Source organism: Pleuronectes platessa, chromosome 2, assembly GCF_947347685.1.
Source record: "Pleuronectes platessa chromosome 2, fPlePla1.1, whole genome shotgun sequence".
Classification (NCBI taxonomy): domain Eukaryota; kingdom Metazoa; phylum Chordata; class Actinopteri; order Pleuronectiformes; family Pleuronectidae; genus Pleuronectes; species Pleuronectes platessa.
Genome location: NC_070627.1, coordinates 15,633,790 through 15,655,889, shown reverse-complemented (window position 1 = coordinate 15,655,889; position 22,100 = coordinate 15,633,790). Strand labels below are relative to the sequence as shown.

At 41.4% G+C, this 22,100-nt stretch overlaps 2 protein-coding genes across 2 annotated transcripts in view; one reads left to right on the top strand and one right to left on the bottom strand.

Moving 5' to 3' along the window:
• LOC128425379 (40S ribosomal protein S26) overlaps positions 1–22,100 on the bottom strand; it is a 178,121-nt gene that overhangs the window by 13,989 nt on the left and 142,032 nt on the right. The window lies entirely within an intron of this gene.
• Positions 1,046–21,229, top strand: erbb3a (erb-b2 receptor tyrosine kinase 3a). The gene is made up of 29 exons (XM_053411758.1): positions 1,046–1,441; positions 9,044–9,195; positions 9,456–9,642; positions 10,042–10,167; positions 10,716–10,781; positions 11,247–11,365; positions 11,584–11,725; positions 11,909–12,022; positions 12,591–12,708; positions 12,808–12,881; positions 12,992–13,082; positions 13,255–13,272; positions 14,175–14,392; positions 14,484–14,616; positions 14,774–14,867; positions 15,717–15,871; positions 15,950–16,003; positions 16,109–16,250; positions 16,338–16,457; positions 16,553–16,651; positions 17,372–17,557; positions 17,655–17,810; positions 17,898–17,973; positions 18,083–18,229; positions 18,745–18,842; positions 18,924–19,118; positions 19,202–19,270; positions 19,429–19,690; positions 20,021–21,229. The coding sequence occupies exons 1-29, from the start codon at positions 1,354–1,356 to the stop codon at positions 20,848–20,850; spliced, it is 4,329 nt and encodes a 1,442-aa protein (XP_053267733.1). The 5' UTR covers positions 1,046–1,353; the 3' UTR covers positions 20,851–21,229.

Sequence of the window (22,100 nt, the reverse complement as noted above, 5' to 3'; positions counted from 1 at the left end):
GTTTGGAGGGGGTCTGTATTGAAAGGGAAATAAAATGCTCCATTCTTTATTGGCCTGCTCTCAGGTTTTGAGGGGGCAGAGGAAATTACTCACCTGTTCTAACTGTAAAGATATTTAGATCCTCACAGGAAGGAGCCATGAGGCAGACACGTTTTCAATATGACCACTTCAACAGTCTGATGCAAAATGCTCAAAGTGGTCTGAACTGTTTTATTTAACGTGATAATTGACCGAAAGGTAAAAGACAGTGATACTTATCTTTGGCTGTAATTCAAGATTCAGAATTCATCAACTTCATGTCATCATACACAAGCTGTGCAGGGCAGAATGACAGTGTTTCCCGGTGGTAATTACAATAAATAATAAATACACCTGTTTAATTAAATTAAAAGTGCAGAGTGCAGGTATGAGCTAAAGGTTCAGTAACTTAAGAACGAAGTGCAAATAAAACAGCAGCACGTCGAGCAGCTATTCAGCCGCCTGCTTGTTTGTTGCAGGAAGCTGCACAGCACTTTTTTATACCTTTTCAACTCTCAACTTTGGATCATTCAATTCAACTGTTTCATTTAATTTGTTTCTTTCACCTTTTCCCAACTGATTCAAATGTTATTTCTGATCCATACTGTTTAATTGCTGTGTCTTGTCCTGGCTGTCTGAACTTTGTATGCATTGCACATACATTTCACTGTCACTGAGCTTGGTCCTTGAAACCCAAAGCCACTCTTAAATGTCTATCTGCCACGTTAACAATTTTAATTATGTATTAGAACTTTTAATATTTTAAAAGAATGTAGTTTTTTTAGAGAAATTGCGCTTTTAGCTCAACACAACTGAACACAGCTCTTTTGTGGTGTTTAAATGTATTATAGATTGATTGATTTAAGAAGTTGCATTGTTACTCTATTGTGTTTATAGTTTGACTGTCTGGTGCATGAGGTGTTTTCAACGTTCCCATTGGATTGCTATAGGTTTACAGTCAGGGCCCTCCCAGATAAATCAGTGCTGGAAGAAAAGAGTCGCTCCCGCCTCTGATTGGCTGCGTGTTGCGCTCCAATCACGGAGCTGTAGTGATTCCTCTCACACAGACCGGAGAGGGCAGCATGTAAAGTTGCGGCTCAGTTAAATGTCACAGAGAGAAAACACTGGAAGCTATTCACTATTTTCAATTCCAGGACTAGAGGACGTGGAAGGGCAATCTGGAAACCCTGCGCGTAAAATCTGGATTGACTCAATGGACTCTCACGCGTTGACACGACCGAGGACGATTTTGGATCATAAAAGGGACATTTTCTTCTCATTAGTATGAGGGGGGTGTTTGTTTAGAAACCAGCAGCCTGGATATTTTGACTGAGGATGACTGCTCTCACGAGGAAGGTGCAGGTGGTGCTGTGCGTCCTGCTGGTTTGTGCGCCCCAACTCAGCTGCGCCCAGGCGCCAGAAGGTGGGCTCTTTCTATCTCTCTCTTCCTCTGTCTCTCTTCCTCTCTCTCTCTCTCTCTCTCTTCCTCTCTCTCTCTCTCTGTAGATCAGACACACACTCAAACATACACACACAGACACAGACACACACTGGACACAAGGAGCTCTTGTGTAGAACAACACCTGTCCTCCGCCCTCACAAGCCTCAGCCACATAAACCAGAACCTGTTCTACACATGTGTAAAACGTGTTTGCTGTGACTCACCTGAACCTCTCCCACGATCCTGTGTGTGTTTGTGTGTGTGTGCGTGCGTGTGTGCGTGTGTGTGTGTGTGTGCGTGCGTGTGTGTGTGTGTGTGTGTGTGTGTGTGTGTGTGTGTGTGTGTGCGTGTGTGTGTGTGTGTGCTTCACCGTGTTAGTCTCAGTTGTTTCAAGGTTTTTGCGACAGAGTAGCCCAACCTTTCATCACCTGTTGACGTACAACCAGAGCCAAGCCCCAACGATCATTTAATTGATCTTATGATCACAAGTGGGGAATTTAAAAGGAAACAATTACACCATTCAAACATATTCTTTTACAAGTACAATTCTAATATTTTGGGTGTAATTGGCTTAATAAAAGCTGGAACTCCTTGTGTTAATGTACAGCTATATCATATTATTGGATGAATATCCATTTTGATGGTGAAGTTGATACTAACACCTCATTCAATCTGTAGAAATGTATAATATTTGATTATATCATAGCCTTCGTTTTTTATATAAAATATTGAACTTTGAACTAACCAGAGCAGAATCTTATTAGATAATTTTTTTATTATTGACTTATCTCCCTGTTTTTTTCTTTTTAATCAATTGATGGTTGGATTGTAAAATATAAAATAATTGTCTGGCCAATACTCCAAAACACAAATAAATGTACTTTGCTTAAAAAAGCAACTTGTCCTCACAACAATTAATGCACTCATCACTTGAGTGCATTAATTCACAACTCCCGATGTCAAATCAGCAGAACATATATATGTCACGGGTAATTTGTTCGAGTAGATGCACTCAGTGACTTTCCTCCACCAGGTCAGGTGATATGTTTTTGGCAGAGAGAGAGAGAGAGAGAGAGAGAGAGAGAGAGAGAGAGAGAGAGAGAGAGAGAGAGAGAGAGAGAGAGAGAGAGAGAGAGGTGTTGTGATTTGAATCTTTCTGTGACATTTGAAGCTCTTGTCACCGTCACCTTGCTGCAAGTGAGTCAAGTTCTCGGTCTGAGAAAAACAATGTGAACACAAGCTCATCGATTTTTTTTAGGCAGCTGATGCTCAGATGACAGAGCCTCTGGCATCTCAGCTTAACACAAACACACACAAGCAGACATGTACACACATATACACACACACACACAAACACATATACACCCGGGCGTGCAAAAAACAGATGAAACCAACAAAATCATTAATTGAAAAACCATTTCATTGCTTTGCGTAGAGGTGTTTGATTGTTAAGACTTTGTTGATTCACAGACGCAACTGACACAGGAACCAAGTTGTATTGCTTATTCTGGCTGTACAATTAAAACAAATATGTATTTCAAATAGAAGTTAAATGATTGAAATTCCAGCTGTACAATTTGATGTCATAGCCAGTTGACCAGGCTTGTGTTGTGCAGTAACCGGACTATGAAGGAGGTTGCTGTTGTTTTGCTGCAAGTAGAACCTGCTGTTCACTAACCTTTGATAAGATCATATCAGATGTGATACATGAGGTGAACTGAAGAGTCACAATAGAATAAAAAACGGCAATAAAGTTTTATAGTGCTGGAAAAACATTTTATTAGAGCTGTGGTGCACTTTTGTATAAAGGTGTGTATTAAAAAGAGAAATGCTTTTCATGTGCTTGTTTGCACATAAATTCCATCACATCACAAAACAGGTAGCATGTTCATTTTTATATATAATGTGCCGACAGGAATAAGAGGAGAATTTGAACTAATCATCCGTGCATTTTTCCTTCAATCAGTGAAGAAAACCTATGATCAGAGTATTAAAGAAAGTGACAAAATAAAATCCTGGATTAACCCCGTAACCCACATCTGCAACATGATTAAATGGGGTCTTCCCTGACCTTTACCACATCCCTCCACCAAGTTTCATGGTAATCCATCCAGTAGTTTTTTCTGTAATCGTTTTTATGAAAACACAAATCGACAAAGAAACTGACAGGGGTGAAAAAACAATCTCTTTGGCAAAGCTAAAGACATGTGTTAGTTTAATATCTCAGTTATCTTTTATGACAAATCACAGTAGCCTTGAACCATTTTGTTTTGCTTTCGTGCTTTTACAGGTGTGACTTATCCAAATAAGTGATGCGTCAAAAAGCAAATATGCTGTCACTCCTGTTGCCAAAGCACAACGTTAAGCAACACTCTGTGCAGTCTGTAAAGTCAGAGCAGGAAGTCCTGCACGTTGGAAACAGCCAGAAAAAGAAGTCCTCCACTTCATCAGGACACAACCACTGACTGTGAATGCACCGTGAAGTGAAGCAGTTCATCTCCTCGGGTGTCTGTCATTGTGTTTGTGCGCGCCTCTTTGTGTGTGTGTGCGTGTGCTCACCTGCGAGGTATGCGGTAATCTCTGTCCACCCTGTGCCAAGTTTCTGTTTACCTCAGTCATCGCCCTCAACTGCTTTATTGAGCTTGTTTATCTCCTCCTCCTCCCTCCATTGTTTTCTTTCTCTCTCTCGCTTCTTTTTCCAGAGTACGGAAACCTTGGTAACAGACGAATGAAAATAACAGCAGAACCCGCGTTGTGTCTTTGGTCATGTGATACTTTTACACTTTGGCACCGAGCCCAATGAGGGACCATTTTGCAGTGATTTTAATATACTGTATATGACAGTTAGTGATGGAATAATAATTGGGAAGGCCACAGTGTTTGTAAGGAGAGTCTTTGAGAGTGAAGTGTCAGTGCAGACAGAGGGAGGCTTGAGCTCACGGCTTGATGCTCTGCACTTGTTTTGCACTCTTTTAAAATAGGCCCATTGTATCCGTGTGTGTGTGTTTGCACTGATTCCAAACCCTCCTCCCCGTTCCTTTTTAATCCATCATCCATCTGCTAACCCTGAAAAGTTTTTCTTTGACGGAAGAAAAAAACTTGCTCGGCCAGTTGAGCTCTTGGGCTTCCACGGCTGTGGATTGTGTTTTGTCTGTATGGCGAAGGCGGACATACCAGCGGCACATACTGTACATCATGCGTAGTTACCGGTTTGTCTTTCCCCACAATGCATTGTGCTCCACATACTGCTGCGTGTGTGGAAGATTCTTCAAACGTTTGTGACAAAGGTGTTTACGACCATTTCCCAACAGGCAATTCAAACTGGGCAGAGTCAACAGCTCAAGTCGTCCGCTGATAACGCTGAGGTGCTCTCCGGGTTTGACTAAGGTGGAGTAGATAAAGAGCTTCACCCTTGAGCAGCTCATGAACACACATCAGTGACTCTTTCAATTAAATGGATTTGAATGGGCAAAAGATATGGCTCGATGTGATAATATGAAGCACGCTAGGGAGTCTAATACAAAGAAATGTAAGGTTTGAGGTATGTTTCACCTCAGATCCTTCCACATTGGCTGCATTTGCTGATTTAATCATTTTTTAGAGGTAAAAAGAAAGAACAGAGCTGTAAAAGGAACAACATTTTGTCCAGCACAAATATGTTTCCTCTCCTTTAACCTCTAAACTATCCCATGACCACTCATGTTCATCTTGTGACCCCCGTGGTCCTGACACTGCACTGAAGGGGTGCTGCAGTGTTTTCAGATGCGTGAAGTGTACAGACCTGCAGGGGACAGAAAAGAAAGATAAAATCACACAAATAAGCTGATGGGCAGTTAATTGAAATTAGTTTCCGTGATTTATGAAGAAAAACGCTTAACGTTTTCAGATTTTAGCATTGGATTATGCAAATTAATCTCATTATGCTGTTTATATCATTGTAATTTGCATTTGTTTGGGTTTTGGACTGGTGGATGGACAATCAAGATCCATATAAGTGTCACTTTTTAATTGTAATTATGATTTCAATCAGAATCAGTGGAGGCTCATTCTGCTGACATGAAGTTAAAAGAGCATTAGAGCCTTTCAGCCCTGAGGCTTAGCTCAAGTCAACTCACTGCAGCGGCCCCGTTTTGTAACACGGGTTTCTGTTGAAGTTCAGATAACCCTCATGACATCATCAGAGGTTGTTTTTTTCATCCCCTGGGAAGTTCCTCCCCAGCCACAGAAGATATTATTCAACCAGCAGAGTAGTACTCCACATGAGGAACCTGTAACAGTAAAATGACGTATTTTGACACAGTCCCACAGTTAAACGGCACAAAAAAAACAAATTGAGATATTTGTGTTTAGGCGTCCTGCCAACATAACACTAAAATTAATTTAACAATAACGTTTCCTGAACAGATTCACTGACCCGGTTGCTCTTGATAATCCACAGATACTGTATCTGTGTTTCTGGAGAGAGAGCCTAGAGTAGTATAAACTAAATTCCATTAAAACTATGCAAGGTTTTATCATTTCTTTTTTTGATTTGAGGGAAATGAGCCTTTAATAACATGAACCGTTCAGAGCAAGGTTCTGTGAACTCGATGTTCTCAAAAACACAATAAAATGACTCTTATCAGGACTTTATGGACGAAGGACACGCTCAATGCATGACTGTCGTTCACTCTTTCTCTCTCTCGCTCTCTCTCTCACACACACACACACACACACACACACACACACACACACTGTGCTTTGGGGGGTTAATAATTATTAAGCATACATCATGCGTGTGACTTGTGTGTGGTTTAACACACATTCCTTGGGCCTTCACAACTGAATCAACAACAAGCATAGTGTTGAGATTTCGTTTTTCTTCATACGACAGTAAATAAACATTCACAGTTAACAGGGTCACGATTATGCTCATAACTACGAGGTTAAAGGGCCAGCTCGCCCAATTCACAATTATCAATTGGTATCTGGCCACGTAGATAGATGTGGGAGGTGTGCAGGGAAGCAGAGAAACTGGGACAGGTGCATGTTGTTGTTCTCCAAACACAAGGAAGTTAAAATCTGTACTCTGTCGATTGTTATGTCTCATTTACAGTCACAGGTATAATAGAGCTACAGCAGTGACTGTGACCGACAGCCCACACAGCCTCCATGAACTCTAGTTAGGTATTTTAACACAGTCCCACAGTTAATGTCGGAGATTCTTTCATTATTGTGATGAAAAATCTGAACACACGAAAACATTAACATTCAATTTGACTTTCACCCTATTAATAGGTTTATCATTCCTTTGATGTCCAATGTTAATTCATGTTTCAAATTCATTGAAAATAATCTGTAAATCTGTAAATTGTAAATGTAATCAGGGACTGAAAACAGTTATTCTAGATGATAACTTGACTTTATTTACTGTAAATAGCACTTTTGTAGTCTTATAAACAAATACAATCAGAGACCTTTACACTAGAAGTCAATGTAGCTACTATAAGCTGCCCTACTTCTATCACAGACATCAGGGGCAATTTTTGGTTCAGAATCATTCTGCCCTGTGGACTGGATGAGCCAGGATCGATCCATCGGCATTCTGGTCATTGGTCGACCCGCTCTACTTTCTGAGTCCCTTTGATGGTGCCAGTTTGCAAAAATATAATACAATATATGTAAAACAAATTGTTCAAGCCTACCACATTTCTGGATTTCATTAACTTAAAAAGTAAGAAAGAATAATAATAGGTGAGATAATTGTATTACTATCAGCTCCACATGTTGCCCTGTCACTATGTACCAAGGCTCAGAATGTCTGCTCCTGATTTAAGGTTTAAGTTACAATCATGGATTGCTGGCAGGAATTGACTTGTAGCCTGTAAAGTTACACTTAGTGGCCTGACATTCAACCCACACACACTTGTGTGATGCAGAACATCTAAAACCATAGATGTACTGTTCTATTATGAGGGATTCTGGAGCCTGGTTGCAGTTATTAGAGCAGAGCATCATGGTGGCTAATAAATCAGGGGTGTTGGATGATGTTGAGGTCAGCGCTCTGTGCAGGGCAACAGCAAAATATAAAATGTACTAATATTATGGCCCTCACTAGTTATCTTGCCTGTACTGTTGGCACAACTTTTGATGCTCAGTAATTTCAGAAGTGTCATTGTAAGCTGTAGGCTCAAACACTGTGGACAAGGGGGTGTCCACATACTTTAGGCCATATTGTGTATGCACCAGCCTGAATAGAACCTGTTGTTATCTGTGGGCATATGTGTGCAAAGTTTTTTTTTCCTAGATGACGTTCAGATCAACAGTCGAGTTTATGTCTGTTCTCTGCTGCCTCTCGCCCGTCGGACATTTGAATAGCAAAGTAGCTCTCAAGTGACGCTGAATGGCTGAACTCCCCCAGATGGTAAACAAGGCCTTGTATGTTTGTCTCAGAGCGGGACATGTCCTGTACTCAATCCTCAGCTTGTCTCGCACTGTTACAGTACGTTCATTGATATTGTATGAGCAGACCTCTCAGGCTTGTAGTAAAAGACACAAAACACTCTTTGTAAAAAGCTAATACTGTTGCCTCATAAAAACGTATTTGATTTTATGTAAGAATATCTTTGATTGTGATGCCACTACACGAACATCACTGGAGGCTCTTATTTTGATCCTATGCTCCTTTCTTCACACTGAGCAAACGCTTGGTGCTCTGCTCAGTCGAAACAGCAGCAGTACAGTGACTGACTCTTAGTTAACCTGCACACACACTGTACAGACCCAAAATATTTTACATTTTTTGTTATGCCATTTCATTTCAGATTGTCATCATCATTACATCATTTTTACCACAAGATGAATGATTGGTTAATTAAGCTGTACAAGGTGTCCTCTATGTTATTGGTTGCACATGTTTGATTGGAAGATTGAAAATAGTGTATTTCAGACCATATATTTGTTGACCTTTGATCCTGACCTTTGATTGATCAACTCAACATTTTTTTCATTTGGAGATAATATTCCCACACCGCACACACACACACACACACACACGTTAATGAAGGAACATGTCACTGACACTGTGGCTCAATTTTTATAATAATAAACTTTATTAACTACTTTTCTTAACAGTCCTTTACAAGGAAGAACCAATGAGAATATCACAATGGGACATGAGTGGAGGAAATATGATAAGACGATAGATTTATAAAAAATAAATCAATAGGATTAGTCTGTGTAATGTCGATCATTTTGTAAAAAACTAAAAACGGTTTAGGAAAGGATTTAGAAGAAGCTGCGATCGGTTCAGAATTCCATAATAAGGCTTGTTCCCCCTCTGTTACAAGGTGAGAGCACTATCCACTGATCTCAGTGGTCTAGAGGGCACGCACCGGGTCATTTCATCTGAAAGGTTTTTGGTTGCAATCAACATCAATACATAGAAAAATTAAAATGGTCAAGTCATTTTTTGTCTTTTCATGGATTATATTGACCATCCACACATATCACCAGACGCATCCTTCATATTTGTGTATATTATGTGACATGTTGACATTGAAGACACCCGAGAGTTGACCAAGATTCCCTTCTTTTCTTTTCCAGTTTGTTTCGGCACGCAGAACAAGCTGAGCATGACGGGAGACTCAGAGAATCAGTACAACCAGATGAAGGAGCTCTACACCGGCTGTGAGATAGTGATGGGAAATCTTGAGATCACCATGATGGAGCACTACAGAGACTTCTCCTTCCTGCAGGTGAAGCGTCTAACACACTGAGGCATCAGAGAGCAGAATAAATCTCTCCTAATAAACAACATGTGTGTCACTGCATATGTCACTGCGAGCTTAGTCCAGACAAGACTCTACGGATCTGTCTCACAACAACGATTATCTCATTTATGTCTCCGTCGTTGTGACCTGTTATGGTGACTAACAACGCAAGTCCATGCTGCCAAGTAATGGTCATTCTGCAAAACTAATTGACTGTCTTTTTTGCATGTTTTTTAATACCACAGTCTATCAGGGAGGTGACAGGCTACATCCTGTTTGCCCTCAATGATTTCAGCCGCCTGCCTCTGGACCGGCTGCGCGTCATCAGGGGCAACACGCTGTTTGAGGACCAGTTCGCTCTGGCTGTGATGGTCAACTACCAGAAGGAGGGGCAGTACGGCCTTCAAGAACTGGGCCTGACACACCTCACAGGTACACAAGCCTTCGCTCAGTTCTAGTATAAAGTATCCATCATCTATCTATCTATCATCTTATTTGAAAGTGTGGGAGGCTGGAGTGGTGCAGATAAGAGCTCAGGTTGGATGTAAAGATGGGAGCTCCCACGCCCACACAGTGCAGCCACACCTTCAGCCTACCGGTCGTCAGAGAGCGGCAGTGTGAGCAGTCCCTGTGACGGGAAATCGCTGGAATGTCTCATGAGCTCAGTCTCTCAACCGCCACTGTAACAAAGGCTCCAGCTCATTCTACTGAGTTTGTGTGTGCTGTAGTAAACAGCGCATGGCGGAGTGTGATAGGATGAGTCATTGACCTGTTGGGGCTTGCCTCGCTAATTGTTCTTAGCCCATTAACATGCTTGTGTGCCTCCCACAGAGATACTGGAGGGAGGAGTCAAGATCATCCAGAATAGAGACCTGAGCTATGCCCCGCAAGTGAACTGGCTGGGCATCGTGAAGGATGAAACCACTCCGCTTGTGTTTGAGGCGAACGGGCCTGAAAGTGAGCGAAAAGGATGGTTATCAAACATGAGCATGAGCTACCTTCATGATGAGTTCACATTTTCTCAAGTCAATCTTAAAGGAGACAGATCATGCTTATATTCAGGGTTTATCATTTTAATTTGGTTTATAACTTGAAAAAGGTTTACATGCTCCTAACGTTCAGGAATAACTTTCCTCCTCCTGTCGATTGCTGCAGCTCTAGCTTTAGTTAGACTACTTGTGGAGTTGGAGTCACTGTCTTTTAATCTCCTCTTTGTGTCACTACCTCTCCACCACAGCTCAGGGAAGAAACTTTGTCTGGTAAAATACAAACAGGGAATTTTGCACTGAAACAAAAGTAAATCTGGAAGATCCTCACGTGGTTCATACTGCAGAGGCCTTATCTCTTCCTCTGAGTTAACTTTGAAGCAACCAATACCTCTTTGAATGTAATGAGTGTTAGTTTAAGGAAGACTTGAAAAATGTGAACCTGTCATTTAGACTCTCCTTTTCTTTTTGGCTTTAAAATGGGAAAATGCATGTGTTGATAATGAAACTGTGTCTCAGAGCCTTGTGACAAAGCGTGTGGAGACGTGCCATGTTGGGGTCCAGGAAGTGACAGTTGCCAGATCTGTGAGTCACTTCATTATACTCATTTTCCATGTTCTGGAACATGTTTTAGTGTATAAAATGTTCAAACATCACAGTTGAACAAATAAATATGAAAATCTTTATATGAAACGCCCAATTAAAATTGCTGTTGTGCTTTCCCACTATCACAGTTGATTTTTGCAAGTACATGACACATCAAAATCATTTACAGTTACATCAAGTTGATTATTTATCCACAGATTTACACCTAAAACCGACGATTTGTGTTTTTCCTGCAGGTCTGCATTATTTTACTAGTGTCTTTTACTATTTTACATGAGCGTTGTGTCTTTTTGAAGACATTTGAAATACATTACTGCAAGAGATGTCGTCATTTTAAGTTGAAAAAGTGGCACATATCAGTTTTTACCAAGAATTACATCATGACATTTGTAAATCTGTGGCGTCATGGATTAACAGCGCAACTCTCTCTCATCTCTCCCTCAGTGACAAAGACTGTGTGCGCCCCTCAGTGTAATCGCAGATGCTTTGACAGGAGCCCCAGCGAGTGTTGTCACATTGAGTGTGCAGGAGGATGCACTGGACCCCTGGATACAGACTGCTTTGTGAGTCTGCTGCTTCAATAACTCATTGAACTGTCTGTAGTCGTGTAGATATGTCACAGTGTGTAAATAATAAAGTAAAGGATAGCTTGATTCCATTGAGCTGCATGCTGTCATGTCTTACATCTGAGTTATCAATCACTTCCAATCATAGAAACAAGCACACAAAAGGATAAAACAAATGTGTAATCTGTGTTGCTGGAAATGTATTTGGTTTACAGGTGTGCCGGAACTTCAACAATTCGGGGTCGTGCGTGCCGCTGTGTCCTCAGACCCTCATCTACAACAAGCGCACGTTCAAAATGGAGGCCAATCCCAATGCCAAGTACCAGTATGAAGCCATGTGTGTGGCCCAGTGTCCTGGTGAGTCCCTGCACAGGCTGCCATTAACCCTCATGTTCCCACAGATTGTTGCTGCACTCTATAATGAACAATGTGTCAATCATTTAAAACTTTATCAAACTCCAGCTTGACTTGCTCATGTGCACTTTGGACCATAATATTAGATTTACTCATATGACACATACGTTTTGCATTTTTTTGTAGTTAACTTTGTGGTTGACGGCAGCTCGTGTGTGAGCAAGTGTCCACCTGATAAAATGGAGGTGGAGAAGAGGGGAGTGAAGAGATGCGAGCCGTGTGGAGGCCTCTGTCCAAAAGGTATGAAAGAAAACCCAGCTCCTGCTTTACAATTCACTTCTGTGATGAGAGGTCAGAAGTCTTGTTTGCTTTCACCCCCCAGAATTATTTGGGAACATGGGATCTCAGGAACGCCTCCAGGCAATCCTTTCAAATATAACATAAAAGTTAACTTGGACTACGATTAACTAATTAAATTTAGGGGTTCAAAAGTCAAAGACCAAAGTCATGGTGGCCTCTCAAATCCTGTTTTTACCTCTTGAAAATTGTATCTTAGGTTGTCGTTCGAAGAAAATAAATGCATGTATAATGAAAGTGCATTGGTCAGTGGAGGGATACATTTACAGTGCTGTAATTCTAGTTTATTTTTTTTAATAAGAATCTACAAATTACCATTAGCTGTAGCGTAAATGCAAGATAAAAACATTTCATAATCTCCTATAAAATGAACTAGAATAAAAAGAAACAAATTAAGTACATAAAAACTGTTGCAAGTTTGAGTAAATGTATTCTCCATCTCTGCTCGATGGTTCAAACGAAGTCTGCTGATTGCTTTACCTAATTTTCCTATTTTGTTGCCTCCTCCCAGTTTGTCAGGGTACAGGATTGCCAACCAAACAAACTGTGGACGCTCACAACATCGACAGCTTCATCAACTGCACAAAGATCCAGGGCGGTCTGCACTTCCTGGTGACTGGCATCAAAGGGTAAACGAAACTCCTACTTGTCTCACAGATTTGAATGTACTTCATTGATAATGTTTTCATTGGGCATTTCTTTTTTTCTCTCTTCTTTTCTTTTCAAAGTGATGAATATAATAAGGTCCCAGCACTCGATACAGAAAAACTGAAAATATTCAACACAGTGCGGGAGATTACAGGTACGTGTAGGAGTAGGTATTCAAACTTTCTGTGTATTATGCTACTTAAGTCTTGTCACGGTGTTTATAATCAGTTTAAGGGCTCTGAAACACAATCTCTCCATTTTCAGACTTCCTCTGCATCCAGTCGTGGCCGAAAAACATGTCTGACCTGTCAGTCTTCTCTAACCTCCAAACTATTCAAGGCAGAGTACTTTACAAGTGAGCAGAAGCAGTTGATTTGTCCTTGTTCCTTGTTCTAGCATCGACTGAAGTCATGTTGTTATGTTGCATTTTTGTCTGAGCAGACAACACTGTACCTTTCTCTGTCGTGACTCTCATTGTCTTTTTGTATCTTGTGTCTCTTTATCTCCGTCACGTTAACACCATGTAGAGGAGTGAGCTCTCGAAGGTACAGTACACAATTCACACGCCACCTCATCATGTGTGACATTTGAGAATCAAATACTTTTTGTTACTCTATTGTATTACAGTTCTCTCTGCTGGGCTTGTGTGATTCGGTGTTGGGGACACTTAGATACTATAGAATTGGAATTTTGGTCAGTAAAGGTACAATTTGTGAAGAAATAAAAATGATCCCAGGGATGATAGGTGAAATTTAGATAACCAAAAATGCAAACAAACTCACTTAAGTGATCAAGCTTGATTAAATCACCACAAGTTTCTATAATGTCATTATATTATCTAAAAGAGGTTGGTCAGAGCATCTGTAAGACCCGCTGGTTGCTTACATGTTTAGATCTGAAGATGAACAACTGAAACTGAGCAACTTGAATTTAGCTAAATTAATGTTGGAATGTGTGTTTTCTCTGTGAATGTGCCCAAAAAATATTTAGCATTGCGTTTTCAAACTCTTGAATTCATAAAAATGTTTGTATCCTCTACTAGTGGCCCATATTAGTGCATCAGACTGAATTTTGCATTGATTAATGAGGAGGGAAGATGGGATCCGATTAGGGGTTGGAAAACACCAGGGAGCTTGTAATTCAAAACGGGTCTCTGCTGAAATCTGCAAAGTTGCCTCAAATTTCATATGGAAGCGATGGGAAAAATACATTGAAAAAGTGGGGAAATATATGGTTTGCCTCACTCAGATTATGGGGAATAACTCATGTGGGCAGCTTAACTCTGCCTCACTGTGACTTGAAATGTGGGCTATTTGTAGGGATACTGAAGTAAAGAATATTAACGCAGTGGCTCTAATTCACTATTAGAAATTCAATTTCCCATCACAATTAGAAAATCACAACAACTCCCACTTTCTTTCCCAAAATTAATTTATTTCAATTACAGGGGCTACTCTCTTCTGGTGATGAGGCTCCCCGGTCTGACCTCTCTGGGCTTACGCTCACTACGAAAGATAGAAAACGGCGACGTCTACATCACAGGGAACAAGAAGCTCTGCTACCCCGACACCATCAACTGGACGAGCGTCATAAGCAGCAGCTCCAGCCCCGGGAAACGCCAGAAGCAAATCGACATCAAGAATAACAAATTCAGAAATCAGTGCGGTGAGTGAGGTTTGGTCGTTTAAATATCTCTCCTCTCTCAGCATTTAACATAAATGATGACACAGCTGGTTTTGGTCCCCTGTGTCTGCAGTAAGTGAGGGTCATGAGTGCGACCCCCTGTGCTCCTCTGATGGATGCTGGGGTCCCGGGGCAAACCAGTGTCTGTCCTGTAAGAACTACAGCAGGGGTGGAACGTGCGTGCCGGACTGCATGTTCCTAACCGGGTCAGTCTTTACAAAATAACCTATAATAAGAATCATCATGTCCACCCTGTTTGTCTTGTGTGAGTAATGTTTGCTGTGGTGTAGCCGTCCCAAGTCAATGTTATCTGTACTCTGGTGAAACATTTTAAAAGTTAACGACTCTTTGCCCCGAACGCAGGGAGAGGCGAGAGTTTGCTGCTCAATCAGGAGAGTGTAAACCCTGTCACCCAGAGTGTAAGGTCCAGGCGGGGAAGGAGACCTGCACAGGCCCGGTATGCTTCTCTCTAGAATAATAATAATAGGAATAATAATAATAATAATAATAATAATAATAATAATAATAATAATAATAATAATAATATAGTAAGTTAGTAATAATTTTTGAATGTATTAAATTTTAAAGTGCTTCATAAGAAGATAAAACAACATTATAATGGAATAGAAGTACACAAAATGAATTAAAATTCAAATATGGACGAAAGCTTTTTTTAATTTACTTTTAATTCATCAGTGCCTTTAACACATTTATTTTACAAGGTTAAAAAAATCATTTTATTCTATTTGCACTATTTTACTCCTTTAACTTATTAAAAATAATAATATGCAGGTTTTTTTTTAATTCTGTCTTTTTTCTACTTTTAAAATCATTTGCTTGATATATGTTTAAACTTGGCTTGGTTGTGTAAAGCCTTAAAAGTCATAAATAAAATAATGCTGCGAGGTGAAAATCTGTGTTGTGTGGTCAAGTTTTCTTGAATAACAATCTCAGCAGCAACAATTTGTACCAAATGGTGATGTAGAGGTGCCTGAGAAATACTGTACATGTACAGAGAAAGTTGCGGAAATCTAGCTTGGCAAAGACAAAGGCATGGACGACCCTGTGCATGTCCTTAAATATTAGGAAGGATTTAATCTTTGAAATCAAATGTAGTTTATAACTCATGTAAGGCGAGGCGGGTTGTGCCTACAGTTGTAATTTGCACAAAACAAACAAGCACTTCAAGTCCAAGAATAATATAGTAATAACTTTGGGTCTACTGCTGCCACCTACTGGCAATACCTTTGACATGACTACAATCCTTCGTCTTCATTTTGTCTGAAATGTTCCTCGTTGTCTCCAGGGGGCAGATCAGTGTGTTGCATGTGCCAGCCTGCAGGACGGCCCGCACTGCGTCCCCTCATGTCCTGAGGGCGTGATGGCAGGCGAGGGGGTCATCTTTAAATACCCCAATAAGCAGGGCAGCTGTGAGCCATGCCACATCAACTGTACCCAAGGGTAAGGAGTGAAGAAAAGCTTGTGCATGGAGGTGTATGCCACGTTTTCCCGCTTTAACCAGACACCTTTTGCATCCAGGTGCTTCGGTCCAGGTATTGGAGACTGTGGAGAGTCTTCACGTTATATTTCTGGGTAGGTTTATCTCCTCGTTCACACAAATTTTAAATAAATTGTCAATTTTGATTCAAAATAAAGTGTGGCAGTGTGACATCTGTTCTTTTTCATCTCTGCCTCTAGACAAGAGACTACAGCCATTGTACTGGGAGTGATCGCCCTCATCTTCGCCTCATTCTCTATCTTCGTGCTGACTGTTCTGTACCAAAGAGGTATCGCCATTCGTCGCAAGCGAGCCATGAGGAGATACATGGAAAGTGGAGAGGTCAGTCAAATTCTGCAGCTTGGATGAAATGATTCTTTTAATATGCTTCACTTGAGGATTGTTAATGAACGCTCGACTTTCCAACAGAGTTTCGAGCCATTGGAGCCTGGAGAGAAAGGAGCTAAAGTCCACACTCGGAAGCTGAAGCCCACAGAGCTGCGTAAGATCAAGCTGCTGGGTAACGGAGTGTTCGGAACAGTCCATAAGGTACTTGTGCTTGCCAATGTTGCCTGGACAATGTATTTTTGCACACGTAAGACTTATCGAAGAAATGATGTATCTCTGTTTTCTGTGCTTCATAGGGTATTTGGATTCCTGAGGGGGATACAGTGAAGCTCCCTGTGGCCATAAAGACAATTCATGATCGAATGGGTCGACAGACCTTCCATGAGCTGACAGACGTAAGTAACATTATTTAAAGGAGAACTGCTCGCTGCCTGTGTGCTTGAAAGTTGACTTTGAAATTGTTTCAGCTTAAACTATTCCTTCAGCATGATCCCTCTTACTTCTCCAGAGCTGATATGTACACTGAGTATGATGAGTAATACTCCACAGTCAGGCTAAATTCCAATTATGAGGCAACGTTGCGACCTCATTGTCAAACTACAGTGGTACTTAGATGAGTCCATACCTCCAACAAGGACCAAACAGTCCTCTAAATACACCTGAATCTAAATTGAATGGGTTTTTCCCTGACCCATTCCACAACCTTCCATCAAGTGTTGTGGTAGGCCATTCAATAGTTTTGGTGTAATCCTGCTAGCTAACAAACAGACAAAGCAAACACAGATGAACATATAACCTTCTTAGCAGAAGTAACTAAAGATTTTTTTAAATAAGCTCAACATACACAACACAGGACCAATATACGTTTGGGGATTTTACAATTCTCTATAAACATGTGAAAGCTCTTTTTTGCTGTAACTCTTGGTCTTTAGAAAACCGTTGTTGTTGCAGCGAATCCAGATCATTTCCTCCTCGAAGGCACAAGCTCTAAACTCACAGAACTGCTTTTTCAAGCAGCCAATCAGCTACTTAGAAGATTCACTTAGAGTGGACTACTGCTCAGAATTCATGTTAACACTAAATGACTAACAAGATAACCCATGTGGTCACTACAGCACATGTTGACGATGGGAAGCTTGGACCACATCAACGTTGTCAGGATCCTGGGTATCTGCCCCGGGTCCAGCCTGCAGCTCGTCAGCCAGCTCAGCGGCCAGGGCTCCCTGCTGGAGCACGTCAAGAACCGCAAGAACAACCTCAGCCCGCAGAGGCTGCTCAACTGGTGTGTTCAAATCGCTAAGGTAAAGGATCGACCTTTTTTAATTTTTGTGTGTGTGTTAGGCTTAATTTCACATTGTGAGTCTACTCCACCAATCAACACTGTCTTGCTCTGAACAGGGTATGTATTACCTGGAGGAGAACAGGATGGTCCACCGGAACCTGGCTGCCAGAAATGTGCTCTTGAAGAGCAACTACACCGTCCAGATCTCCGACTACGGCATCGCAGACCTGCTGTATCCTGATGACAAGAAGTACTTTTTCAATGAGTTCAAGGTCAGTACCAAACTTCATTAACACAGGATTTGTAATTCAATACTTGCTGAAGCTACCAATTGAGAGATTTTCTGTTTACATCATCAGACACCGATCAAATGGATGGCCCTGGAGAGCATCTTGTTTCGTAGATACACACACCAGAGTGACGTCTGGAGTTATGGTGAGTTTTAATACGGCCAAGTTTGATTAATATTCAACATTTGTGAAAGCAGTGGCTGCTGCCCCCGTAGCCCTGTTTCATAGCACACTAAATCCTTTGTCCTCATAAGGTGTGACAATATGGGAGATGATGTCTTACGGGGTAGAGCCGTACACAACAATGCGTCCGCAGGAAGTTCCTGATCTGCTGGAAAAGGGCGAGCGTCTCTCTCAGCCTCAGACTTGCACAATCGATGTCTACATGGTCATGGTCAAGTGTGAGTGTCTCGCTTCTCTACTTCTTTTATATAAGTCTGAACAAAAAATTAGCAATAAAGTTCACTTTATAGTCGTACTAGCACTAGCTGAAGAGATAGACTAAAGTTAAATATCTTGAAATATTGAATAGATTTAGAATCTTATGCAGACATTTATTTTCCAAACTTGTTTTCGGTTTTAGCTCTTAACCATTAATTAAGCTTTAGATAGCTGGAAGTCTGATAAAAATTGCATTAGCCTCAGCTGCACTTTTTGTTTAGAGTCAATTAGCAAATGTTAGTCAATAACACAAACTAAAACAAGATGGTAAACATGGTTAAGATTATACCTAGCACATCAACATGGTAACATTGGCAGTTTGCTTGAACTAAGCTGTGTCCAAATACAGTCCCACAATTAGCATGGCTGAAAAAAACCTTGATGTCTTGTTCATATCTAACTACATTTTATTTAGTTTCTGATGCTCTTTACTGTGCATTAGTATTAAAGTGTAATTGTTGTTCTCAATTTCCAGGTTGGATGATTGACGAGAATGTACGTCCAACCTTCAAAGAGCTGGCCAATGAATTTACCAGAATGGCCAGAGACCCGCCTCGCTACCTGGTGATAAAAGTAAGAAAGACTGTGCGTGTTTAAGCTTCAATAAAAGTAAACATGCAGTGCACTAATCTTTATCTCCCCTCTGTCCTACAGGAGGAATGCAGTCCACAGGACACGCCCCTGGATGAGGTCGCTCACTGGAGTGCTGACCTGGACGATCTGGATGAGCTGGACATTGAGCTGAAGGACCAGGAGAGAGAGGATGTCATGGATGGCATGACGTCAGCATCACACGGCCCGTCCACGTCCAGAAGCCTAAGTCACGTCTCCAGGGTGGACACCCACAGGGTAATGGATACAACTTCCTAACAATGTTATGGCCAAATTATATTTGGAAAGGTCAATATCTAAATCTGACTTTATTTATAAAGGTTACTCTTAATCCATCAAGTGCAGCTGGATATTTGCCCATGACCCCAGGTGTTGACAGCCCAGGACAGGTAAATACAACTTCTGGTGTTCAGCCACATTACCAGTTCTGTGTTTTTCTACTGTATGTACCCTTACTGCTCCCAGCTGAGTACAAGTCATAATATATAAATATATGTTACTGCACATTGTATTACTAATACAGCCCTGTTTGTGTGGTCCTGTACAGGCTATGTGGCAGTCCCGCTCTCGTCTCGACTCAGCCCGCACCGTGTCTGAGAGCTCGGAGGGCTGCAGCACAGCAGTGGAGCTGGGGATGTGTGAGGACTTTCCTCTTGCAGGGAGCCTGAAAAGAAGACGCAATCGTGAGGATAGTGCTTACATGTCCCAAAGGGACAGCATGTCCGGGGGTCCACCAGAGACTCCGTCCCCAGAAATTGACGAAGAAGACCAGAATGGATATGTGCTTCCTGGAGACAGCCCAGAGAGAGGTGACAGCATTATTCATTATAGCATCATAGTATGTGGCCCTAACAATGTGAACTTATTGCTTAGAGGGATACAGGATTTCAACATTTTGGGAAATACATTTGTTTGCTTTCTTGATGAGAATTTGATGAAAGATTGACACTGCCCTCTCATGTCTGTATAGTAAAAATGAAGCATCTGCTGGTTTGCTTTGTTTAGTTTGCCAGAAAGACCAGAAAAAGGGTGGAAACAGTGAATCTGAAGAGATGTAGCCTACAGCAGATTCTAATGATACCTGTTCCCCAGGAAATGCAAACAATTAACTTTTTTCACTTTCTCCTCTTCTTTTTTAGATCATCTACTTTCTTCATCTCGAGCCACTTCTGGTAGGATGGGCAAGTCTCATTCATTAGGCCTCTTGGATGACCCTGACGATGAGGAATATGAGTATATGAACAAGCAGACACCTGTCTTGCAAAGGCAAAATAGCAACTGGCTGAAACCAAACAAGACAAGAACTTCCTCCGTATCGTCACAAGCGACAGCGTGCTCAAGTGATGCCCCGCTGTCTCTGGAGGTCAGGGGAGCTCACACGAGGGGCAAGGACAACTCTGAATCAGAGCAGCAGGGTTCTAGCGAGGTTCAGTATGAATACATGGACATCAGAGGTACCGACAGAGAGGAGATCCCTCCAGCACATGAACCTCCTCCTCCTCCAATACCAGCGAAGCTTATGGAACAGGTGGAGGATGAAGAGCAGGAGGCGGAGGAGGCGGAGGAGGCAGAGGAGGCGGAGGAGGCGGAGGCGGAGGTGGAGGAGGAAGAAGATGAATACCTGGAGGACAGTAACTATCATTACACCAACAGACAGCCAAAGCTGCGACAGGCTCTTCATGACAGGAAGGAGCTGCACGAGAGGAAAAACGGCGAGGCGGATGAGTACGAAGACATGGACTGCTTTGCTGCCCTGCAGCCTGGAGATGATGTAGTTTACCAGAATTTGCAGCGGGAAGGAGATGGAGCAATGGGCGGCACAGAGGGGAATCGATCTGCGTTTGAAACTTATGTAAAGGTGCGAGCTGGAGTCATGCCTGGGGAGCCTGCAGCCGGCGACAGATCTTTTGACAATCCCGATTACTGGCACAGCAGAATCTTCCTGAAGTCCAAAGCAGTGCCAACATGAGGAACATTTTAAATGTCATCAACCATGAAGGACCTGAAACAGGAAATGCAATCAGAAGCCATGTTTACACTGTCGCCTAAAACACCAACTTAACAAAAACCCAGCACATGTGGCTTAACTGTATGTTACAGTGCACATCGTATGTTGTATATAGGCCTTTGATTTGGGGGCATTTCCAGAAGTAATGCAATAGCACTGATTGTTGAAAACACCAACAGAAATTAACAGATTACAAGCTAATTTTCTCTGTTTACATTTGGAAATGAACAAAGTAAATTTTTTAGGAGAAAATGTTTTTTCACTTTCCTATGTGTTATGAGACCTCTGTGTGTGATTATATATGAATTTTCTACTCAATTAAAATACTTTGAAATTTGAAGCAATAACTTTTGATTTGAATGTCCTGGTGTCGCATGATCATGTGTGATATGTGTGAAATGTGCATTGAAAAAAAAAAGTGGTTAAACCTCCCACATGGGTCGATCCGTTTTAATCGTGTGCTGGTTATGGTGTAATTTCTGTGAATTGACAAAGGTTGTATCTTTTTCCAAAGATTTCAGTCACACCCATAGATTGTAGATTGAGACCAACCTCCATGTACAGATACAGAAAACTTCAAAGGGATCTTGTCAAATGGCCTAAACTTACTCTATTTAGTGGTGTTGCTTCACAGGCCTAAGCAGCTCTATAGACTGTATAACCATCATCCATCATGCACCACACACCAATGACAGATTCATTATATACAAACATATGAAAGGCCCCTATCCAATACAGGAGCAAAAGACTGAGACATAGACTCGAAATTATTACAAATGATTTCTCTCTGAATTAGTTTTAAATCTGTTTGCATAAACACTCCTGTCGTAGTTTTGAGCCTCAGCTTCTGTTGGATGCATGGATGGATGGATGGATGGATGGATGGATGTATGGATGGATGGATGTATGGATGGATGGATGGATGGATGGATGGATTGACATCTAGGTGTTGGCTCTCAACCCATTAGAACCATTTAGTAATTCCGCCATAATAGTATTTAACAAAGGCTGCATAAATGTCCATGTGGATATCTGACAATTGTTTTAAGATCATTTTGAAATTCTTTGTATAAGAAGTATTGAACAAAGAACAAATACTTGATGAACCCCGGCTACACCAGGTCCCAGAGTATCAGAGACAAATTACTTTATGATAAAACTTCTTACAAACATCCATGATCATGCAGCATGTTGACGTTTTGGCGGGTCTG

Bases quoted from the DNA above. Each gene is read 5' to 3' on its own strand.
- erbb3a (XM_053411758.1), top strand. From the start codon at position 1,354: ATGACTGCTCTCACGAGGAAGGTGCAGGTGGTGCTGTGCGTCCTGCTG. The intron at 16,004-16,108 runs GTAGGTTTATCT...CTCTGCCTCTAG, and splicing joins TCTTCACGTTATATTTCTGG to ACAAGAGACTACAGCCATTG. The intron at 16,458-16,552 runs GTACTTGTGCTT...TGTGCTTCATAG, and splicing joins TGTTCGGAACAGTCCATAAG to GGTATTTGGATTCCTGAGGG.